The 22200-nt window shown below is 40.1% G+C and overlaps 2 protein-coding genes across 3 annotated transcripts in view; one reads left to right on the plus strand and one right to left on the minus strand.

Moving 5' to 3' along the window:
• Positions 1–22059, minus strand: part of tmtc2a (transmembrane O-mannosyltransferase targeting cadherins 2a) — a 58410-nt gene extending 36351 nt beyond the window's left edge. The window contains exon 1 of the mRNA XM_063905468.1: positions 21709–22059. Within this exon, the coding sequence (XP_063761538.1) occupies positions 21709–21791 (83 nt within the window). The 5' untranslated portion in view covers positions 21792–22059. The remainder of the gene's footprint in view (positions 1–21708) is intronic.
• Positions 5666–8566, plus strand: LOC134879133 (E3 SUMO-protein ligase ZBED1-like). 2 transcript variants are annotated; one of them, XM_063905471.1, is made up of 3 exons: positions 5666–6086; positions 6912–7531; positions 7702–8566. In XM_063905471.1, the coding sequence occupies exons 1-3, from the start codon at positions 5933–5935 to the stop codon at positions 8104–8106; spliced, it is 1179 nt and encodes a 392-aa protein (XP_063761541.1). In that variant the 5' UTR covers positions 5666–5932; the 3' UTR covers positions 8107–8566. The 2 variants fall into 2 exon arrangements, with proteins under 2 accessions (XP_063761541.1, XP_063761540.1); XM_063905470.1 differs by having other exon boundaries at positions 5984–6276.
• Positions 22060–22200: the final 141 nt, after the last annotated feature.

The following is a 22200-nucleotide window of genomic DNA, read 5'->3' on the forward strand; positions in this document are numbered from 1 at the left end:
AGTGTCTTCAGTTTCCCTTCTGTAAGTCTTCTTAATATTAAAAGGTGCTCTGTGGATTGGATTTCTGTTGAAATGCATTGCAAGTTTCATTGCAGTGTTGCAAACTCCTTGAATGCATTTGCAAAGCCAATTTGGTTTGTCTATACACAACTCATCCACAGATAAACAGACTTTGTACTGAAAATATGTCATGTACGCTCAACTCATTATTCTAAACAACTAGTTTCCAACCAATATCAATATTTATTATGGAAATGCTGCATCCAACATTTTTGTAACTGCGTGCTTGTAAAATTCCGTTTGCAGATTTCAGTTTATGTACAAACACTACACAAACGTGCATAACTCTGTGGTCTGACTCAATAAACCTACCTTTACTTGTAATGTTTTTGTGTGCTCTAATAAAATAACACTCATGTTAACTGCATTGCAAAATTCTGCACTTGAGTCCATTTTAAATATTTAGCCTGTCCGTTGGCAGCACCGGCCCCTAATAAACATCAGTAGTATAAACGGCGTTCACTTAACGTCATCAGGGCCAGCTGAATTACAACTTCATGTAGCAGTGCATCCTCCTGCTCCCTGACAGCAATAATAAGATGGATTAGCCCATCATCACAACAGTCATTTTTTTTATCTTCCATTTGCTTCCATTATTTATTTATTTCTTGCAAGCCACTCCATCCTTTATTACAAGTATGTATGAAGTTAATAGGATTTCATCCCTCACTTTTATCTACCTGATTTGTCATCATTACGTTTATTGCTGCTATTTCCTTTTTATGTTTCTGCTCTCCCTTCATAATGTAACTCATCTGAACTGGTCTGCTTTAGAACCCAGATCTTTTCGGTGCCTCTTGGCCAAGATCTATTAAATTTCCATCTCCTCACTGAGCAATCTGATTGCTAATTACGTACACAGACAGGCCTATTCACACAATGCTAATGTCGGGGCTGACGCACGCTGAAGCAAACAGAACACTGATGCTGTTGGCTTTATGCGCCAGTAACAGGGGCGCAGATGATTACGAAAAATCCTCCATACTTGATAAACAATCAGAGCAGCGTAGTGGAAAATGTGTTGTGGTGTTGCCACTAAACAGCATTGTGATTAAGGAGCTGCCACCACATGAAATCTGCCTGGATCCCTGTGTATTGACACCCATTTTGTACTAAACAGGGAAGGAAAACAAGACTCACAGAGGCCTTCTCAAGAACAGGCTTAAAGGGCCATACACCTTACCTGCAATGTCTCCAGTTCGATTCATTCAAGTGAAGTCAATTTCAGGTATAAGAACACCAAATATTCTTTGGCCTCATCTTCTCCAAAGCAAATATTTACTAGTTTCTTTGGGTCTTATGTCATTGAAAAGTAAATATATCTGATTTATGTTGGACAAAACATTGGACGTTTGATGACTCTACTCCAGGCTTTAGAAAATGTGATTGGTTCTAATGAGGTTTTCCATAAGAATTCATTGGTTATGCAGAAACATATTATTTTAAAGGCTTTGTCACAACATTGGCCAATATTTTCTTCCTGTTTACTTACATTCTATGCATCTGAAAGATTGAATAAAACAGTTTCTTCCGGTTACAAAACAACCACCATGAGTTCAACTGGTTGGCTTTGATTGGCCAATCGGCAGCCTCAGCCAATAGGAAAAATGTGTCTGTTTAAACTCACTCCTTAATGCCCAAATTCAGCATGAATATGGCCTCGGTGGGCGACGGTTGCCTGCATTAGAAACATTTTCATTGACTTGTCCCGTTTAATTCAAAAACAAACATTGATGATGACTATTGGTTTCATCCACATCATTTTGATCCTGTCTTTGCATAGAGATAGGTGGCAGTGTATTGGAGAGCTGGAGTGTGTGTGCGGTTGGGTGTCAGGGTCCAGATCACCTCTGTCTTAATCCAACACTAACAGGATTAGAAAGTGATCAGAGTGCATTGAGTTTCTGAAACATGCACTGGGGTTGGGGGTCAAGAGTAATCTGATTTAAAGGTGGTGTGTGTGTGTGCGCTCAGGGCTCCACACTCACACTGCACATGTTCATCGACACAATATGTAATCCATATGAAGCAGTGTTCCAAATCCATGTGGTGTTGGGGTTGGAAGGAAAACAATATTCATGGCTTTGTTCCCATTGAACACCACAGCTGGTTGAGGATAAAAAATCCCATAAATTTCAGCTCATTGGTCACTGCAGTGGGGAGCGTGTTGTATTGCACCACATGATGTGACTGAACACGTGGAGATCTAATCTTTTTTTAATCTTAAAGTACCTAACCATCCGTCACAGAGCAAAAAGCGTGAAGACGTAACGCCCGGCTTGAGTTATTCATTCATTGGCTGATTTTCAGCTGCTATAATCCTTCCAGTATGTAGCCGCAGAATGACAGCAGGCAATGAGGAGATGATGATGAAGATGAAAGAGTAAGATGAGCTCTGGCAGCAGGATCTTATATCCTCATCAATATTCGTCCTACCTTTTTAATAAAGATTTGATTTCCATTTCTCCTCACTAAAAATCTCTGCTGCAGACAAAGGCAATACAAGACGTTAATACAATCTTTCCTTTTCTTTGTTTCTGTTTAGTTTGTATATCTGTAGACAGAAAGGGTCAGGAAGTGAGCATTAAGGGTGTGTTTAAACATCATACGTCAGCTACACAAGCGGCAGAACAATACCCCGACCAGAAGTGGCACCGCTGCGTTCCCACACTCCGTCCCACGCCAAACTGGCACGAATATAGGAGGAGAGGAAAATACATAAATGTCCAGATAGGATTCATAAAACTCTCTCATACTGCTATTGGCCTATTGGGGAAAGATTTATCCTCGGCCTTGCAGAAGCTCTTCCCTTTCCTAGTGCTTAAAATGAAATTTGACATAGATTTGACAGATTTAAAGCCCAGCTCTGACGCAAATATTGTTTCTTTCCATTATTTTAACTGTTGCTAGTTAGTGTACAACATAGCTGGGCATTGACAAAATATCCTACATGAATTTCACCTTTTTAATACATTTATTTCTGAGACAGAAAGGATACAAGCTACTTTGTATTCAAGGCACTAACCTACATTTTATCTCTCCTGCACAGTTCACTGGATCTTTCTTTTCATTGATTAAAAATAGCCCATCCTGCAGCTCCCAGCCTTATCCCAAGGGTGTACAATAACCAGCTAGAAGTTTGTTGAAAGAAAAAGGCCAGTTAAATTACTTATTTTAACTTCAAGCAAAGAGTAGTGTCGGAGCACAACAAAAGCTACTCATGCCGCTAACATGGCATCGGTTAACATTTTTGTGGCTCACACTTCCACAGGCAACATTTTTCGACTTGATGAAACATGGTTAGATTCCACACACATCAACATTTGGCTCGAGTCCAACTAAGTTATATAAGAACACACTTATAGAATAGTTGCTACTCATCACCGGAGTCCAGCTGTTTCAGCCTCATCATTACGCAGATCCCAACAGCCGACTAATACCTGATTAAGATAAAGTCTCCTCTACATCCTCAGTCTGTCCCAGCAACCAATCAGGAGAAACGGATTTCTTCCAGGCGCTCTCTGCTTCAAAGAGGCTGAAACAGTCAGGAAGTTGGCTGTCTGTTCTGTCAGACCAAGGACTCGCTTTCATGTCCCCTGTAAAGCCGGTTTCCTGATCGGCAGAACTACTACTTCCAAATAAGCCAAGGTCAACTCATTGTACTTAACCTAAATAATAAAGAGCATGACAAAGATAAGATAAATAGTTAAGTCTGTTTTTATATTGCAGTGCGGATCAAACAATCACACAAACTGTATTTAGGAGATGGTTTAAAAGGCATCGGATTAGTTGGTCCCAAAACAATCAGTAAATGAAGAGTGGTGACGCACAGTGCTGTGATTTGAATTTGTAAATACTCTTGACTTGCGTCTTAAAATATCCTGACAGTTGCAAATAGATATTTTAAATCTAAAAAAGGCAAGGTTCAACTTCCTAAAAACATGACAGCATAATCATTTGCAAGTTTAAGTTCTCATGTTCAAGAAAAGCTTGTGCTGAAGTTTCAACAAAGCAAAGCAATCATTTATTGATTGGTTGAAGTCTGAGATGCAAATTAATTGAATTATATGCCCATTGATGAATTAACCAAATGATTATACCCAAATAACCTCATTATGCAAAGCAAAATGCGTAAACTGCTGTAAAATGATAAATTGAATACTTAAATAGTTTTGGAAATAAACTTACTTGCTTTCTGAACAAAAATGATTGATTCCAGTTTCTTGTCTCACTTTAGTATAAAGCAAGAGCAGGGAGTCGATTAGCCTAGCTTAAAAAGGCTAAAAGCAGTTACCCTAGCTCTCTCTAAAGTTCACAAATAAGCCTAACAACAACTCTAATCCGTGTACAAACAGAAAGGCACAAAGAAATAGTTAGCTTTTGGCCAAGAAATACTTTCCACCTGCTACCAGTCTTTATGCTAAACTAAGCTAACATTCTTCTCGCGCACTATACTTACAAAGCTGTACCTTTGATGATGAGCAATTCAATATTGTTTCTGATCAACTGATATTAAACATGATTTATTGCCCTACAAGTGCTGAAACAAGTTAAATCTCATTAAAGTATATCTCACACAGATATTTCGTAATACACTCAATTTCTTTGTGGTTAGAAATTATGAACCCAATCATTGAGAGTGCAACTCCTTCATCTATTTTTCAGCAGATGGATTGCTCAGTCTTTATCTGCATCTAAGTGATTGATTGATTACTTCCCATTAGCTAGAAGCACAAAATAGAGGTGATCTTACAACAATGCCGACACTGCCACTTCAGCTGAAATAAAGGCCGAGTCCACCTCAGCGTCCCCTGAGTGATGGTGTCAATAAAAGGCTGTGATGAATCCTCTGCCCACAGTAGGGAGGGGGGCGCTATAGGAAATCAATGGCTAATAAAACTAATGCCCTACTCTCCTCAGGACGGAAATATGTCAGATGCAGTAAAAAGAAAGAGCGAGTTGCGATTTGAGGGGTTGAAAACTCACGCCTTAATAAAGCTGCAGAATTGATTCTGTATTTAAACATTTAACATTGAAACTTATTAAAACTACATTTGCAGACACACATGACGTCTGTGCAGCCCTTTGTCCTGATGAGATGATCAGTGTTCATACTATAAAAGACATATGTGTTACTGCAACGTAATTGCAAAACAATTGAGACTCAGGTTTGGACTATAATTTCCAGTTCAACAGCAAATTATAGTTTCACAACTCCATGAACACCCCTAAGACCACCAGGTGCGTCTTTGGAAAAAGGCTACAATAAACTGTTCTTTTCCTGCCTTTCACATTAAGATAGGAGCTTTTTGCTGTAAATTCATAGGTATCTTTAAAAAAGTTGCACCTAATAAACATGCCATATGCCTACAGTATGGTATCGTGCCAAACAGCATTCATAGTGAGAAACACATTTAAACTGCCAATATCCAGGAGCACTTGATGCTTAGAGTTTTATATGCTTTCCTACACATGCAGCTCTTATCGCGGTAACAGTGACCAACTTTTACACCATCCATCCACATCCCACCAGTGGGATCCAGAAAGGAAACAACCTCCAGCATGTTACGAGAAAACAAATGAGCAGCCAATCAGTTAGGGCTGAACGATCTATCGTTTTGGACCGAAAATCGCGATCTCAGACAACACGATTTTGGGATCGTCAAAGCTGCGGTTTTTGCTTGGTGTATATTAATAATAATAATTTCGTCAATAATTTCACATGAATGCCCAAGGCTCTGTGTCAGCTACCGATCAGAAAGCTGCAGGCTGCGCGTGACCAGATCACGTGTTCGCCACCCAAGTCAGTGTGTAGCTTGTCATTCAATTTCAAGCATACTTCCCCACTGACCATACCGGGGAGAATATTGCCATGGGGTTGAAGGAGTGCTTGGCCAACTGGGGTCTAAAAGAAGAGGCCCAGACGTGCATAATAACAGACAACGCTTCAAATATGGTCAAAGCAATGGGACTTAACCAATGGACCAGACTGCAGTGCTTCGGACACAGGCTGCATCTTGCAATTGGTAAGTACAAGAATGTGTGTTTGTGCGAGTGTGTATGTTTACAAGGTTACTACAAGTGTGAGAGTTCGTATTATCTGGGGACGAAGCGCCGAGAAGTTTGTTGTCAAGCTGTCGTTAGCTGACCAACTGTTAGCGCAATGCTACTTTAACATACTGTTTATCCTAGGGAGAAAAATGAACCCTTTCATCGGTAAACTTTGTATGTGTGTGCACGTTTTAAGGATTAGGGATTAGTGAGGCCATGTAATGTGTGTTTCGGTGCGAGGGGGAAACGTGTTTTTGGTACAATAAACAGCTAGCGTGTTTTTGGTACAATAAACAGCTAGCGTGTTTTTGGTACAATAAACAGCTAGCGTGTTTTTGGTACAATAAACAGCTAGCGTGTTTTTGGTACAATAAACAGCTAACGTGTTTTTGGTACAATAAACAGCTAGCGTGTTTTTGGTACAATAAACAGCTAACGTGTTTTTGGTACAATAAACAGCTAACGTGTTTTTGGTACAATAAACAGCTAACGTGTTTTAGTAGTAGCACATGTCAGGCTGGTGCAACATCAGCTGATGCCACTATACGGATTAAATGATTTTTTGGTTTTTAGTGGAATATCTAAGAAGCATATTAATTGCTTGTGCATTAATTACCAATTACAAATTAATTTATGGGCAATAACTTACTGTGGTAGTACCACCTGAAGTCTGCTGCTAAAAAAACGTCATTGAACTAAATACATGACAACAGATGTAATCAATGGTATGTTATGAATATTGTGTTATGAGCTATCCTTATGGCTTTTCATACTGTAATACATGTAATGTTTTCCCCCAGAAAATGCTGTCAAAGATGAGCAAAGAATCAAACGGGCCACAGGACTTTGCAAGCAGCTGGTTGCGGTCTTCACTCACAGCTGGAAGAAGAAGGCGGCACTAAAACAGGCACAGCAAGACTTGAACCTACCTCAACAGTCACTGGTCACTGAATGTCCGACACGATGGGGCTCCGGGCAGAAAATGATTGGGAGGGTGTTGGAGCAGAGCAAGGCACTGTGCCAGGTTCTGTCTGAAGACAGGAAGACGCGGCACCTGGTCCTCACTTGGCAAGACACAGATGTCCTTGAATCTGTAAACAATGACCTCGGTCCTCTTCAGGAGTTCACAGACGCCCTCTCAGGTGAGGACTACGTAAGCGTGTCATACCTGAAGCCAGTGCTCCATCTCCTCAGAACAGCAACGCTTGCTGAAACTGACCAGGACACGAATCTCACCAAGGAGATCAAATCAAGAGCTCTCCACTACATTGAAGAGAAATACAGCGACCCAGTGACACAGGAGCTCTTGGACATCACATCCTTCCTTGATCCAAGATTCAAGAAGAGCTACATAAGTGAAGAGAATGTCCCATACATCAAAGACAGAGTGAAGATGGAAATGGAACAGGTGGCACAAAAGGTAAGCTTTCCTTTTTCTTTGTTGTTTCAAAATAAAACAAAGTTGTATTTGTGTTTTTTATTTTTGAACTATACTCTACTGACATTTTAAACTTTTAGACAAAATGCCTCGTTGGTCTTAATCACAACTGATAGCAAAACATTGATGCCTCTTATTACTGTGTGTTGCAGGAGCAGAGGGCTTGTGTCACAACCCATCCCATGCCCCTGAGTGCAGAAGAAGAACCACCATCCACCTCTACAAAGCGAAAGCGGTCACTGGGCAGCTTTTTCAAGACCAAGGCGGTCCCTGCTTCCTCTACTGTGCAGTTGGAGGATACCATTAAAGCAGAACTGGACAACTACCTCATAACTCCTACCATTGATGGAGAGCAAGATCCACTGGCCTGGTGGAGAGTGCACAATGTCAACTTCCCATGGCTTAGCAAGTTGGCTCGTAAGTACCTTTGCATACCAGCAATGAGTGCACCATCAGAGAGACTGTTCAGTGCCAGTGGCAATATTGTCACATGTCAGCGTGCAAGTCTGAAGCCAGCAAAGGTTGACATGTTGGTTTTCTTGGCCAAAAATCTCTGAAGGGATGAAGGGGAAGATTTATTGATTTTTGTTGTTGTTCTTCTGCACCTTACCCTGACATGTCTTTGTTCCATTAAAAAAGGTGTTCACTCTTTTTTACTTATCTTTTGTTTACAGACTAGATGTTAAATAATGTAACCAGTTGGACATCTTTTGTTGATGAGGAAAATGTATTTTTTTAATTATTATTATTATTTAGTTTTACTACCTTTACATTTCACTTCCTCTTGCCACTTTATTTGAAGAAGAAGCACAGGTTTCTGGATACACGGGTTGAATATCTGTAACTGCTGCTGATGTTGAGGTTCATAAGCTAGCTCCTTTGAGCCATTTTGCACTACTTTTAAGGTAAGACTTCTTTTTTTGCTCCACTTTGTTGTTACACTGAAACTTGTTTAAATAAAAAAAATCGTGGAGAAATCGAAATCGCAATCTCTGCCAGAAAAATCGCAATTTCAATTTTTTCTTAAAATCGTTCAGCCCTACAATCAGTCTGTCTAAATTCTGCATCCAGTGCGTTCCCGACGTTTGATTACAGTGTCTGCCTGCAGACGGGTAATTAGGGTGGCCTCCCCGAGTCGCCTGCATCCACAGTGATAAATGTGACGCTTGATTAAAAACGCATTGAGTGCTGTTCTCCATGCTCTTGCCAACAATACATAAATCACAGCTGTGTGCAGGCTGATGGTGATTTAAAACACCGGACAGATGTTGCTGTATTCCAGTTAGCCGTCGCTCATACAACATTGTTGCATCTCCAGAAATGTATGCAAATTGATGTTATTTTTCGGGGGGTTTTAATGGTGCTTTTGCACTCTAGTTTATGGAAAAAGGAGCAACAGGACTGTTTTTATTACAATGTCCAACTTCTATTTGAATGAGGGGAAAATTGAATAAGTATTAAATGGGTGGAAATCCAGTTTATAGGGTATACTTATATTTTCTGGATGCAATAACTGCTTATTTGAGATTTATAAACTGTTACGTTTTACATTTAGAAATTGAAGACTTGAATAAAATAGATGACGGTAAATTGAAGGCAATTACATGCTTTTAATTCAAAACTAATTCTGGATTACCTCATTTATAAAAATAAATAAATGTGAAGTAACTAATTGTCGTTTTCCTGTCAGATTATTCTCCTTAGTATTTCACTTTCAGTAGTGTGACTATTCCTCTATCACCAGTATGTGACGAGACAATTCCTATTCCCTTTTCCCTCACCTCCTTAATTCATCACTTTCTGCTTCCAAAATCAATTCCTTTGGCCTAGTTTCAGAGAAGCAGTGGGTGTTGGCACAGTGACCTATAAAAACGTGCACCTCCAGTCACCTACACTCATCATTATGGAAGCCCCACTTCCCCAACTGAATTAAAAGGGGGGGACACCGAGCAAATATGCCTTGTCTGGCATTGATTCTTCTCTACAGGGAAAAGAGGAAAAGGTTGATGGGTCGTGAACACACAGCTCAGAAGGGACGGCCAGTGTAGAATTTGCATGCGCACATGTTCTGAATTACTAACACACTTACAGAGTGCCAGGTGTGCCCACAGTGCATTGACAATACCCACCAATACTCTCTCCAGAGTGTTGCTTCTCTGGAATCAAAAGCATGCCAGAACTTGGCAATGACCGGCTGGAGTTTTTACCAAGGAAGAAAAGTTCTTTCTTTCTATTCTGCCCCAAAAATCAGTTTATAAGACTCTGAAAACCCTTAAGTTCTTTTTATGTTCCCCTGACCCTAGTTCTTCTATAAAGTAGCAAACGGGAATAATAAGTAAAGAGTACTTTTGCTGAAGGGTAAACAAATGTGTATATGGGGAGTCCATATATTGTTTAAAGAGTCCGTTCAGCGGGAAGCCAACTTCTGTTCAGACTTCGGCGCTCCTTGAGAAACCAGATCATTTCATATCCTCTGCCGATTTTATAATGAAGAGAACTTTAATTGCTGATGACAAATCACGGAGCCAGTGGAGGATCTGAATTTTGCCGCACAGCCAAAGGAGCAGCTGGAGAAACAAAGCAGCATTCTGTTCCTGCTTGAAAGCCTTCTGTCTCTGATTAGAAAAAAAACACTTTAATTCTCCTCTGAAATTGGTTTGTAATCTGATCAGAAATTTAAAAATGACAGCAACTTTGAGAATGTTGAGGATTTGTGCCTGGATGTGAAGAACGAGTTCAGAAAGAGACTGCAGTGTCACACTCAGGAGGAGTGAAGCCTATTTCTGCTAAGAGAGCTTGCAGTGGTCACATTCAAATGAAGCTTTGGTAATGGCCAAGTATTCTGCACTAACAGGCTGTCCAGCACTGTAACCAATCCAGAATAGGCCCTCCTTTCTTCTGCCATGACCAGTTGTCACATTCCAGCATTAGCCAGAGAGAAACTGTAGCAATAGAGGGGTACCACAAGGGCCAACCCAGACCAAATCCGTCTTCTTTTCAAAGATCCGTGCTAATTATCTAAGATCTTTTCAAATTCTGATCTGTGATCTGTTCAACACGGCTGGTACAACGAAACCATTTGCCTGAACTCGACTCTCACATTGGAACCAATGAAGTCAAACCCCATCCATTTGACCCTTAACTTAGGACAAAGCAAAAGACGACTAAAGTTGTTCAAAGATACTTTAACTCGAGCCACGTTTTCATTCAGCTCTGACTAACCTTAACAATACAAATTGTGTAAATGGTTCAAAGGCAAGCGGAAATTGATATAGTTTATGAATTATGCGAACCACAGCATCTAGTGCAATAATAAAATATGTTGGATGCAATTCTCTCCAGGAGGTTGAATATAATCCAAGTCTGTCATGCAATCAGCAGGGTTTCCAAAATATATGTCACTGTTTAAAATGTGGCAGGAAATTCCATAATAAAAACTATAAAACGCATTGTGTAGCATCATAAAAGTATTATACTCCCCTCTAAGAGGGACGAGGGGGACAAGCAGACATGATGTCATGCTAGTGCTAAAACTTCATGACTTTTATGTTTTACAAATGATTGATGCAAATTTATTCTTATTTTTAATATTCCTAGAATAAACCAATGGAACAAATACTTCTTCTAAAATAAATCAAGAATGGACATAAAGCTGTTGATTCAACAGGAAGTTATCTTAGCATCTTAGCATAGACTGCCAGAACATCGCAACCTCAATAATTGGAAGGACAGTGTGTATTGTTAACAGGAATTCAATATAATAGGTAATCTCTCCCCCACTAAGAAAAGATAGCCCAATCTTCAAGTCACATGTCTGTATGGAACAGAGAAAGAAAAAAAAAAATCAAGGGGCAATTTGAATTTACGGACAATCATCTTTCCTGTCTGCAACAGGGATGTCACATGGTCTGTAGAGTAGATGCTGGAGAAAAAAAAGGGAGGCCACAGACTGTAGATTAAATCTTTGTTTTCAGCAGCTCCAGTAATGGCCTCGGAGGGAAAATGTCTGTGGGGACTTTTAGATGAAATGCACCCAGCTTGGTGGATGAGCTGGCACTGTCACACTCAGTGGTGACCTTTAACATGCCTGCTCGCCATGTTTACAGAGCCAGATACAAATCTACATGCAGGATGGACTTTGTGTGTCTCCTAAGTTCAAATTCACATGAAAAAGAATATCTGATTGCCTAGGATGCAGAATTTTCTTTTAGACGGGTGGGCAACCAATCAAAGCATTGACATTGTCCAAGCTCTCTGTTGCATATTTCTCAAAATGAAAGGGAAAATGCACCACAGGGCTCATGTGAACTGGCCATGTTCTTATCAAAAGAGAAACATGAATAATTCAGTGACCTTCAGTACAATCCAGGATTAAAAGATGAAAATAATAAATTGAAACAGGGAAGGTGTGAGTGGGGTGTTATATTTCACCCCGAAATACATCAAAAAATAAATTACAGTGTCACAGCTTATCATGAAAGCCCTATAGGCCTAACCATACAGCCTCTGCCAGTTCCATCGATCCATGAATATCAAAACGATGGTAAGACAAATTACACTCTGTAGAAAGATAAATATTGTGGCTGGTTTATCTCTGGCTGACTGAGGCAGGAAAACAGCTATTATCAAATGCAGATTCCTCCCATTTATCAAGGCTTACTTATACAGCTTACAGTCAGGACTGTTATTTTTACTTAAACAGTGATTCACCTTATCTCCAGCAAGCTCCAAGTACCTAAAAAAAATCAGCTTCCAAGACCAACTCTGCAGAAATGAGAAGATCAGTTCCCCTCCGTCACATGGATGAGCGGACTATTGAGCATAAATGGGCAGGCCATAAGAATCGGAAAATTGGCTTCAAAGTTTCTTGACCTTGCCTACATAATGAAAGAGAATAGTTAAGTTGAAGGATGGTGTGCTTTACGGTTTTAAACACAAAATAATTACCTTGCTGCTGAGCCAAACCTGAATGAATTGGTGCATTTCAATTTGGCTGGAAATGATACAAAACCAAAATCTGGGGCTTTATGGAGAAGCAGGAAATCCCAGTTCCAAGCTTAGTATCCACTTCCTTCTGCTTCCAACAGTCTATCATAATCACCATCATCTCCTTTCATAGCATAACTCGTGTCATCTCTTCTCTAAATAGCCTATTGTGCTACAATGAACCTCCAAACAACCCGGCTGCACTGAGACCTCCACACTTCCTCTATCTGTATTATCTAGTGAAGTTCTGTTCTTTGAGGCGCTTATCAGGAGGAAACAGGAAAGGGAGAAAGGCTATCTAACTCGGCAGTATAAATCATGTGGACGTGAAATATGAACATAAGAATCCCTTTTAAACATTTATGTCTTCACATAATCAAATAATGTATGTTTTAAAAGGAATTTCAGACTTTACAAGACATTTTATTCATATACAAATGAATATATAATCATAAATGTACAGAACAATTACTGCATACCCATCTTAAATCCCTTATAACCCTTTCATGATGACCCTCTTTCAGCAAATTTCCCCGATATCGTGCTACAAAGAAATATGACGGTAAACAAATACTAACTGTAGCACACTAGAGCTACAGAGCTTCCAGTGTAATCACTTCTCTCCTCCTACATCTCAATACCAAACACTATAACTGTGCCCTTGAGTAAAGGTAACAGGGCTGTTATCTGATCCCTTCTGAGTCTTAAATCCCTCAAGCCCTCACACCAACTTTCTCAATCTCCCCCTCTCAGGTTTTTATGATGTGAGAAGCCCAAACACATTTTCCCCCACACAACGTCGGCCCTGTTCTGACCCAGAAAGCTTTATGCATATTAGTATATTTTACAAGAGTTAGCTGGAGTAGCCATGCGTGAAAATGGAAAAGAGCGTGTGCAGGGCTCAGCTAGGGGTTCAGTGCCACCACGGTGGCCAAGCTAATGAATTTCTGTTGGTTTTGTGAAGCTGTTACTTATTTTATAATTAGCCACGGCACAGTGTCACTGTCATGCTGAGAACAATGGGACTTACATTACAGCTTGCACTGAACATTTTTGCCTCATCGAACAATAGGTGTTTGTCCAACAAAAATCTAAATGTGGGTACCCAAATATCTCACTTTATCCTCAGGAGCCCGTTGTTGCTACTCAGCTTAATGAATGACACTTGGTGGGTAGATATTCTTCAGGTTATAATAATAGCAGGCAGATAAAAAACTCTAGTCATCTCAACAAGCACTTTATGTGTATTCCTGAGTTCAAAGAATCCAAAAGGCTGTAACTAGCATTAAGGGCTTTATTTGAATAAGGTAAGCATTAGCAATCAAGGTCATTTCCTTTTTCTATTTGGCGTTTTGTTTTATCAGTATTATAAAACAAACAGAAAACTGTTAGATGAAAGGTTCATTTAAAATGTAATCAAGCCTTATAAGATCAGATAATAAGATAAGATTTACTTTATTAATCCTAGACCTAATCCGGGACATTTTTGATCATATTTACACATTATATCACACAGGTATATCACAGAGCTATAAGATAAGATAAGATATACTTTATTGATCCCAAATTGGGATCTTTTTTTCGTTGCAGCAGCATGTAAAACAAGTATTGCACATTAAAATAATAAAATAAACAATTATACAAGATAAACAACTCAAAATAGCAGAGAAACCCAAACTAAGAGTGAAAATATAAAAGTTAACTGAAGAAAAAAAGGACACAAATAAAACACTATTGAAGGGCTAAATTACAGCTCACAATAAAAAGTGGGATATTATTACATTTAGTGTGCAAGAATGGCATTTTAAATTAAATATAAATACTTAATATTTGGAATCTGTCAATCATCAAGTTAGTTTAATATTCTGAAATGACATTTTAACCTTTTTGTACAGCCGAGCCTAATGAGCTCAACAACTTCTTTTTTTAACTTCTAAATTAATCAAAAGTAACCCAAGCAGGCAGGAAAAAATCCAATTTGGCAACACTGGCTCCATCACCCTGTTCATTTAGACCATTAAACACTGACAGCATCACCATCACCAGGGAAATCTGTCAGTGCACATGAGAGACACCAACCTCTCCACATTTCACCAATCTGAAGAGCTGGTTGATGAAAGTCAGAGCTCACTTCAGAGTCAGAACTGATACGAGCAGTCGTGAAACGTGAGCGCTTTGTCAAGTGCAGCTGTTTAAAACCCACGTTTGATTTTCTGTTCTGACAGCTGTTCTAGGCTGCAGACAAACAAAATCCCTCCACACTCACTGAAAGGTGATACTCAATGGCTATTGATTACAAACGGTAGAAAGAGTGACTGCTTGCGATTTGTGTGATCCCATGCTTGGGTTTGGTTTTGTATAACGCCGCAACTGCTTTAAGTTGCTTTAGAGTCCACCTTGTAGTTTAGCCTCTAAGTGTAATCTAACGCCACAAAAAGGAGCTTTGCTTACAAAGTGAGTTTAGTGCATTGGGGTAGAAATTCAACCCCATGCTGCTGACCAATGATGAAGGCTCTCAGTTAGTGAGGAGCGAGATGAACACGCATGCGGTTGGCCAGATAAGAAACTTGTGTTCTCACTCGTTTATCTTTGGTTTGAGGTTGTTATCCTCCCAAAACTAGCATGGATGTTGCATGACAAATCTACGGCTTTGGTATGTATATATTTTGTGCTCTGGCAAAATTGTGAGCCATGTTGTCCTTGGATACCAGTGTTTTGGTATCCACATATGGTGTGTATACAGGGAGGGTCGTGGGACTGGGGTTTGGCGGTCCTATCTTGGCAGACGGGCGGGTCGACTGCGGCCTGAGAAGCATACAGGGCAGACAAGGGTTAGCGGCGGCCTCAGACAGTATCATGCATCGCTGCCTGGGACCTAATGGGAGAAGGAACAACCTAAAAATAAAAAAACCCAACCCTTCTTTGAGTCCAATTAGTTCCAAAAGCAAGCGCTATATTATGTATTACATTTATTAAACCTGTAATGTACGTATATTTTGATAATAAAGGATTCAAACAAAGCTGAAACTTACAGTTGTGTATGATATTTGATTTAAGGATGTATTGGGTTTTGAAAATGACAGACATTTTGGTGCGGGATCTCAATTTCCCAAACCCCAAGGTGACATTTTCTTAACCTTTTTGGATAACATTCAACAAATACTAAATTATCTAAATATAATATAATACAATAATTCAATCGCCCTAGTAAATGATGGTGCCATCTGTGCCGGATATTTCACAGTAACACTTAAATTAGGTCTATATCTGGATGACTGGCACACAAATTTGTCAGATTTAATCACGTGGTAGCTGCTACGTCGCATCCTGACCCTTGGTAGGAAAATATATGATAATCTGACTGTTTAAAAAATGTCTAAATGAATGAGATTTAGAGATTTATATTTACCCTAAATCTGGACGAAAACAAATCTACCTTGTGCGGCCCTTAATACCCTTTTGTTAGGAAGCACATGGTATAGAAGCACTTTTATTTGCCAGACTGTGGTTTTCCCTGCCCCTTTAGGCAATGTAAATTCTAGAGCACATCCCATCGCAAGAAGATAGGATTTAATGTTTCATCTGTCTTTGTAGATGTGCTGCCATTTCTTAGCTTAAACCACTTAATTATAAGCCCAAAGGGAGATTGTCCTTCACCCAACTCAACACGTTGGGTTCAAGCCTTCACTTGTGGTGTTTAAAGCCGATTCAAAGCCACAACATCTGCAGAGTTGACCACTAAGTGCTTTCATAACTTAAATCTGCTAGTAATCAAAGTGAGATTCTTTAGGAAGGCAGGATCCTATTGTTCGACTAATAATCGATCCCTCCACCACCAAATCTGAGAAGACTAGCAAAAAGCAGACATCAACAAAACGTTTTTAAAGGCCAATTTTAAAACATGTAAATGCTTGAATACATTGGGATAGTTTATAAGACATTTTCCACCACCAAACCACACTCCTAATAAGGTTAGCGTGTTTCTCCTTGAAAAGAGATGATCCTTTATGTACCCAAATCTGGTTAAAAGCCTCAAAACCATCTTAAATTACTGCTCGCAAACACTTTTTCATCAGTTTCACTCACCACATTGTTCAATTAAATTTTCCACGTCTTAAGGCGGTGTACTCATCTCAAAAACGCTTACAGTAGAAATTCCTCCCATCAGATGCTTTTTCACTTCAACATCTTACAGCACTAGGTCAAAAAGATTTCTCTCACTCATTTTATTAGCCTTCATCGTCCATCAATATTTATCTGCTCCGAGCACTTTAACTTAAACAACCTCAACACCACTAGGGCACATGTTTCAGATAATTCTTCCACTAGAGGCACCAAGATTCCTTGCAACATTTACGACAGTGGGCTGTGACCCATCAAATTGAGCCTTGGGAACGCCATTCATGAGAGATAACCAGTTATGGCAAACAGAGAGGATTTAGGGATGACATGGGTCCTATTGTCGGAACCCAATTAAAAACATGCGTAAGCGATACAAACTGTACATCTAATAAATCTAAGTTAGAAGTCAGTAGCAAAGAAAACAAAAGATAAACTGTAATGAAATCTGGCCTCGTGCTGAAACTGAATTTACTGCTTGTCTTATCTCAGTTAATATAAGCACGTTGTCATTCCTGACAAACAATGCTCTTATAAACTGAGCATACTTCCACTTATTACTATCTACATATAATAGATTCATTCATTCGACAATAGGAAGTTACAAGAAGGACAAAAAAAGGAAGCAAAACCGTTCTTCCCATGCTCTTCTGAATGCTCTTTGCAAGGATTCACAGATATATTGAATATTTAAAGGTGTTCCAGGGAAATGTATAAATGCGTGCACCATTAACATGCATGAAGGCAAACACAAGCTCTGTGGTTTGAACTGAGATGAAAGGGCACTTCTTAAAGACAATCCCATATTGATGTATTTATCGTTCAACCTCAGAAACCGAGCTAGAAAAGTAACAGATGTTGGAACAGACAGACCCAAATATTCAGTCTTCTTTTTGGCGCTTCTCTGAATCACCACTGAGTTATTTGTGTGGCATAATAATGTTAAAGTTTGTATGGGATATTTTCAGTTTCAACCTCCATGTCGAATAGAGAATAAAACTGAAATTAGAAAGTGGAATGTGAAAGTTAAATCCAAACCTAACCAAACTCCACCAAACCTCACACAATTAAAGTATTTTGCCCTTTTGAAACAAAGGGGGAAGATGTTTCCACTTTAATCCCACTGGGGACCATAATGCATTTCCAGGGAGACCGTAACGTGATTATGGTCGCAAATGCTTTCGGAAACACAACTCTAAACGCTGAAAGCCACTTAGGATGCATTTCATTTCCTAATGTTGCTTTCATTATCTCTTGTCCTTCACTCTTGGTGCCTACAGAATGTCCTAGTCTTCTTAGGAAAGAGATCTTTTACAGGGTCGATTCATCAAAAGGTGTTAGAAACCAATATAATGAAAATGACAGCATCATGCAAAGCCTCATTTGTTAACCTGTCAAAAGATGAGCAGTATTCAAAGGAGAGTCCAAAGCTATGGCCAAAACTCTCAAGGAATCAATTTAACATGCCTGTACAAAGATATCAGCACCATAATAGCTTGTTCAAAATATAATTCTACACACAAGCCAGCCTTTACAATTGGCTGAACACCAGAACCTGTAAACCAGCAAAAAATCAGCCTTGCTTAAATATTCACTTGACTACTATTTCCAGTAGTCATTTCACACTCAGAAGCTTTTCATTGGGATACTTCTGGCCGAAAGAACGCTCGCCTGGGCCCGCAGCAGTGCCCAGGAAAAACACTTGACATGATTGGAAAAGCAGAAACTGCCCAGAACATCCCGACAATTTGAAGTGCCTTGAATTATCTCCTCCGCCATCTCCTTGTCGATTTTAAGAGCTGCATGTGACATGAATTTGATTATAGGGTAACTATCAGATAAGATCGTCCCAGCTCACGACAAGGCCTTTCAAAGACAAAATGTAGAAGAACAAATTTGTCCACAACTGTGACCATCTTTTTAGAATGCTCCTTCGCTTCAATCTTTCTCTCGCCTTAACCTTTAGCTCATAACTCTGCTCTGATCCCTGAGGGATGAGACCGGGAGCACGCGACTCTTGACCCCGAGAGAGGACGGTGTTTGATGAACGACCAGGGAAGGTCAGACCCCTGATTGGTATTCAACCTCCTCCATCTGAGACCGCTGAACCAAAACGGCAGAGTGCGTCCCCAGGAGCGTAAATTACCATGGTGACTTTGATAGATCCACAACACTGGCGGATACTGAATTTTCACTGACGGGATGGAGTGCGAGCGTAGGCAGGGGCAGACCCGCGGGTAATCCGTCACCGAGGGGCTTTTTGACAACCTCGCAGTGTCACGGTCTCATGTACGGCCGGGGTTGATGGATGAATAACCCCGCTGGGCGCTCCACAGGATACTTGGCAAGGTGTGATGGAACTGGAGTCTGTGTACGGTGCTCATTTCTACCACCACCCTATGTTCCTGCATTATGTCTCCTCGTTCACCTCCACGCACACTCTGTCTTGCTTATGCATAACACACAGAGGGGTCACTGGTGGTGCTGAAAAGTAAAGTGGGGGGGATCTTTGACCTTTTAAAGGGTGTCTGGAGATGCTTACCAGACGGCAACAACTGAGAACGAATAAGGGAGGTGAGCTGTTCAATGTCCTGTGTTTGAATCCACAGAAATATCTACCACATACCTTGCATATCACAGATTTCAACATGTGAATTAACACTTCATAATAGACGAGTAATTAATATCAGTTTTGACAGAACTGTTGCATGAGCCAGAAACTACCTGTCCAGTTCTTCTTTGTGAAAGGGGAACAGCTGTGGTGCTGAACTGTTAGATTATTATTCGAAGAGCTCAGATGTTTGGCACTCACTTAACAAAAATGTACCAGCATATTTCAATTTTTTTTGGATGTGAAAAAAAAACAGGCCAAGAATATGATTAAAGCATTCTTTTCAGAGTAATCTATATTAGCGTTCATTAACTTTTTGGCTCGGTGACATCTCATTGTTGATATTCAACACAGGCGGTTTAACCAACTAGTGAAAGAAAAAGCTAAAAATTAAAGCAAAATCAGGAGATAAGTGTTATTTTGTGTAAGAAAAATCATCTCATAGGGCTTTAGTTGTAAGGCAGGAAAAATGATCAACAGCTACTGCAATGATTGATTAATCATCAAATAAAAAATATTCTCTGATATTCTTCTCAGTCTGACACTGCTTTTCTCAGTTTTATATCATATACCGAATGTCTTTGTTTTCTGTCTGTTGGTCAGACAAAGCCAGACATTTGAAGTAGTCACCTTGGAAACATATTATCCACTAAACTACTTCTCAAATAGTGAGCTAAAATAATGTGCAAATAAACTAGGGAGGAAAATTCAAACAAACTTTTGAGCCTTTCAGATTTGTCTTGGAAATCTTTAGATGGTCCTGACCCCAGATATAACCACTGGTGAATCTAAATGATTCATTTTTATTCATTGCCTGGATATTGCTTATTATACTGTATTATGCATGTACACATGTGCTTTATTATGCATTTACACTTGTGCTTAAAATGAAACAGGCGTTTGTAAGTGAAAGTTTCTCATGCTGGTCTTTGTTTTGGACCCTGCAGTACATGAGGTCAGCATGGTCTTCCCCAGAATGCCCCTGCAAACAGCAGAGTGTTGACATGTTTATTCAGCTGTTTGCAAAATGAAACTCCCGGTTTAAATTAACTTTAATTCCCATGGGATTCTGGGCGTTATTATAGCAGGCATGTGTGCTTCATCAACACGAACAGCATCTGCAGCACCGAGCGAGGCTGCTGTCAGGACACACCGTGTTGAACTTCACCTCTATGGACATGGACCATGTGGAGGGCGCTTTATATCATGTTTCCACAACAACAAAAAAACAGAGAGCAAGTCCCTGACCGACTGTTACACACACAACTTCAAGGCGAGGTGGAAGAAGTACTCAGATGTTTTTCTTATGTAAAAGTAGAAATACTACAGTGTCAAAATAAAAGTCCTGCATACATCTTACTTGAGAAGGAGTACAAAAGTATTGCCATCAAATGAAGTACCAAAAGTAAAAGTATTGCGCGTAATGTTCCATTTCAGAATCATATACATTACTAACTTGGATTATCATCCAAGCATGTGTTCATCACTGCTGGTAAAGGTAGAGCTAATTTACTTTATGTACTACTAATGGATATATTAACCTCTATTTACATATCAAAGTTTATGTATTAGTTTATATTTTTGTCGTATCTCGAAAGTAACTTATTTTGTCAAATAAATGCAGTGGAGTAAAGGAAATATCAGCTTCCTTGGAAGAAGTATTCATACCTTGGTACTTCTACTTTTACTTGAGTGTACTTTGTCACTTGAGTAAAAGGCCTGCATTGCAAATGTTACTTGAGTAAAATACAAAGTATTGACATCACAATACCCTTGTACAAGTAGTCATTGTTTGATTGGTCCATTTCAGAATAATATCTCTGATATGTTTTATAATTATTGATCATTAAAGTGTTCTCAGAGCTGGTAAAGGTGCAGCTAGTTTGAATGGCTTTGTATACTGCAGGGTAGCTGCTGAATTTACTCCAGGTGAACTAAAGTCAGATTTAAGGGTTGATAATATTTCACATCATTAATCCAAATCTGCAAAATAACTAAAGGTATTCAATAAAAGTAGTGGAGTACAAGTACTATATTTACCGCTGAATTGCAGCGGAGCAGAAAGCAGTAAAACATTGTTACTTTACAACACTGCAATTCACGGAATGAATGTTACACAACTTCGGGGATAAGATTATTCAGAGCAATATTAACTCCATAATAAACAGGTATCCAAGTTATAGGACCACGATTCCAGCATGTTCTGGTTAAATTACTGCAGTTTCGCCGCGCATGTTTCAGTGCGTACTCCTCCTATCCCTGTCTCTCTGCTTTTAACAACATCCTTAGAATAATCAGTGATTTATGACAGGCTACGACAAAAGCACATGCAGACATGCGAGCAGGCGGACCCGTCCCCCCTCCGCTTCCGCGCTGTGCTTACAGGGGGAGATGACAAGTGGACGGTCGGATGGGGTGGGGGGGTGGCAGCGGTGAAACCTACCTGTCATCGTAGCAGAAATCAGCGTCTAGCGTGTTCACATAAAGACCCACAGCCACGGCGGTGCACAGCAGCTCCGTGATCATCTCTCCAAACCGAAGTGGGAGAGGAGCTGCCTTAGAAATGACTGAAATCGGGTCCCCCCCTCCCCTCCCCTTCTCTGTTATTGTGCTCTCAATGGAGCCGCTCGCAGGGCATTTCCCCGTGGCACGCAAAGTCTGTCAAAGTTAGCCATATTCCCTGTGAGCCATTGTGCTGAGAGCAGGGTGAGGGGTGCCGGGAGGTGAAGCTACAGCCGGGTCTGGCTCGGAGCTGTGCGCATTTCTGTGCTGCGGTGTCCTCGCTGTGCGCATCTCTCCGCCTCGGCAGTGGAGAGAGCCGAGCCGAGAGACGCATGGGGTTTTCAGAGAGGCTACGCATGCGCACTGGGCTCTGAACTGGAGGAAATAACATGGGGGGTGTCGGAGTTAAGTGATGGTGTTTTTATGCATCACT

Source organism: Eleginops maclovinus, chromosome 17, assembly GCF_036324505.1.
Source record: "Eleginops maclovinus isolate JMC-PN-2008 ecotype Puerto Natales chromosome 17, JC_Emac_rtc_rv5, whole genome shotgun sequence".
NCBI classification, from domain to species: Eukaryota; Metazoa; Chordata; class Actinopteri; order Perciformes; family Eleginopidae; genus Eleginops; species Eleginops maclovinus.

What these genes read in the sequence shown, in the direction of transcription:
- LOC134879133 (XM_063905470.1), top strand. Translation starts at nt 6,099, where the DNA reads ATGTGTGTTTGTGCGAGTGTGTATGTTTACAAGGTTACTACAAGTGTG. An exon ending in AAAAATGAACCCTTTCATCG is followed by an intron (nt 6,277 to 6,911) that starts GTAAACTTTGTA and finishes GTTTTCCCCCAG; the next exon opens with AAAATGCTGTCAAAGATGAG. An exon ending in TGGAACAGGTGGCACAAAAG is followed by an intron (nt 7,532 to 7,701) that starts GTAAGCTTTCCT and finishes TGTGTGTTGCAG; the next exon opens with GAGCAGAGGGCTTGTGTCAC.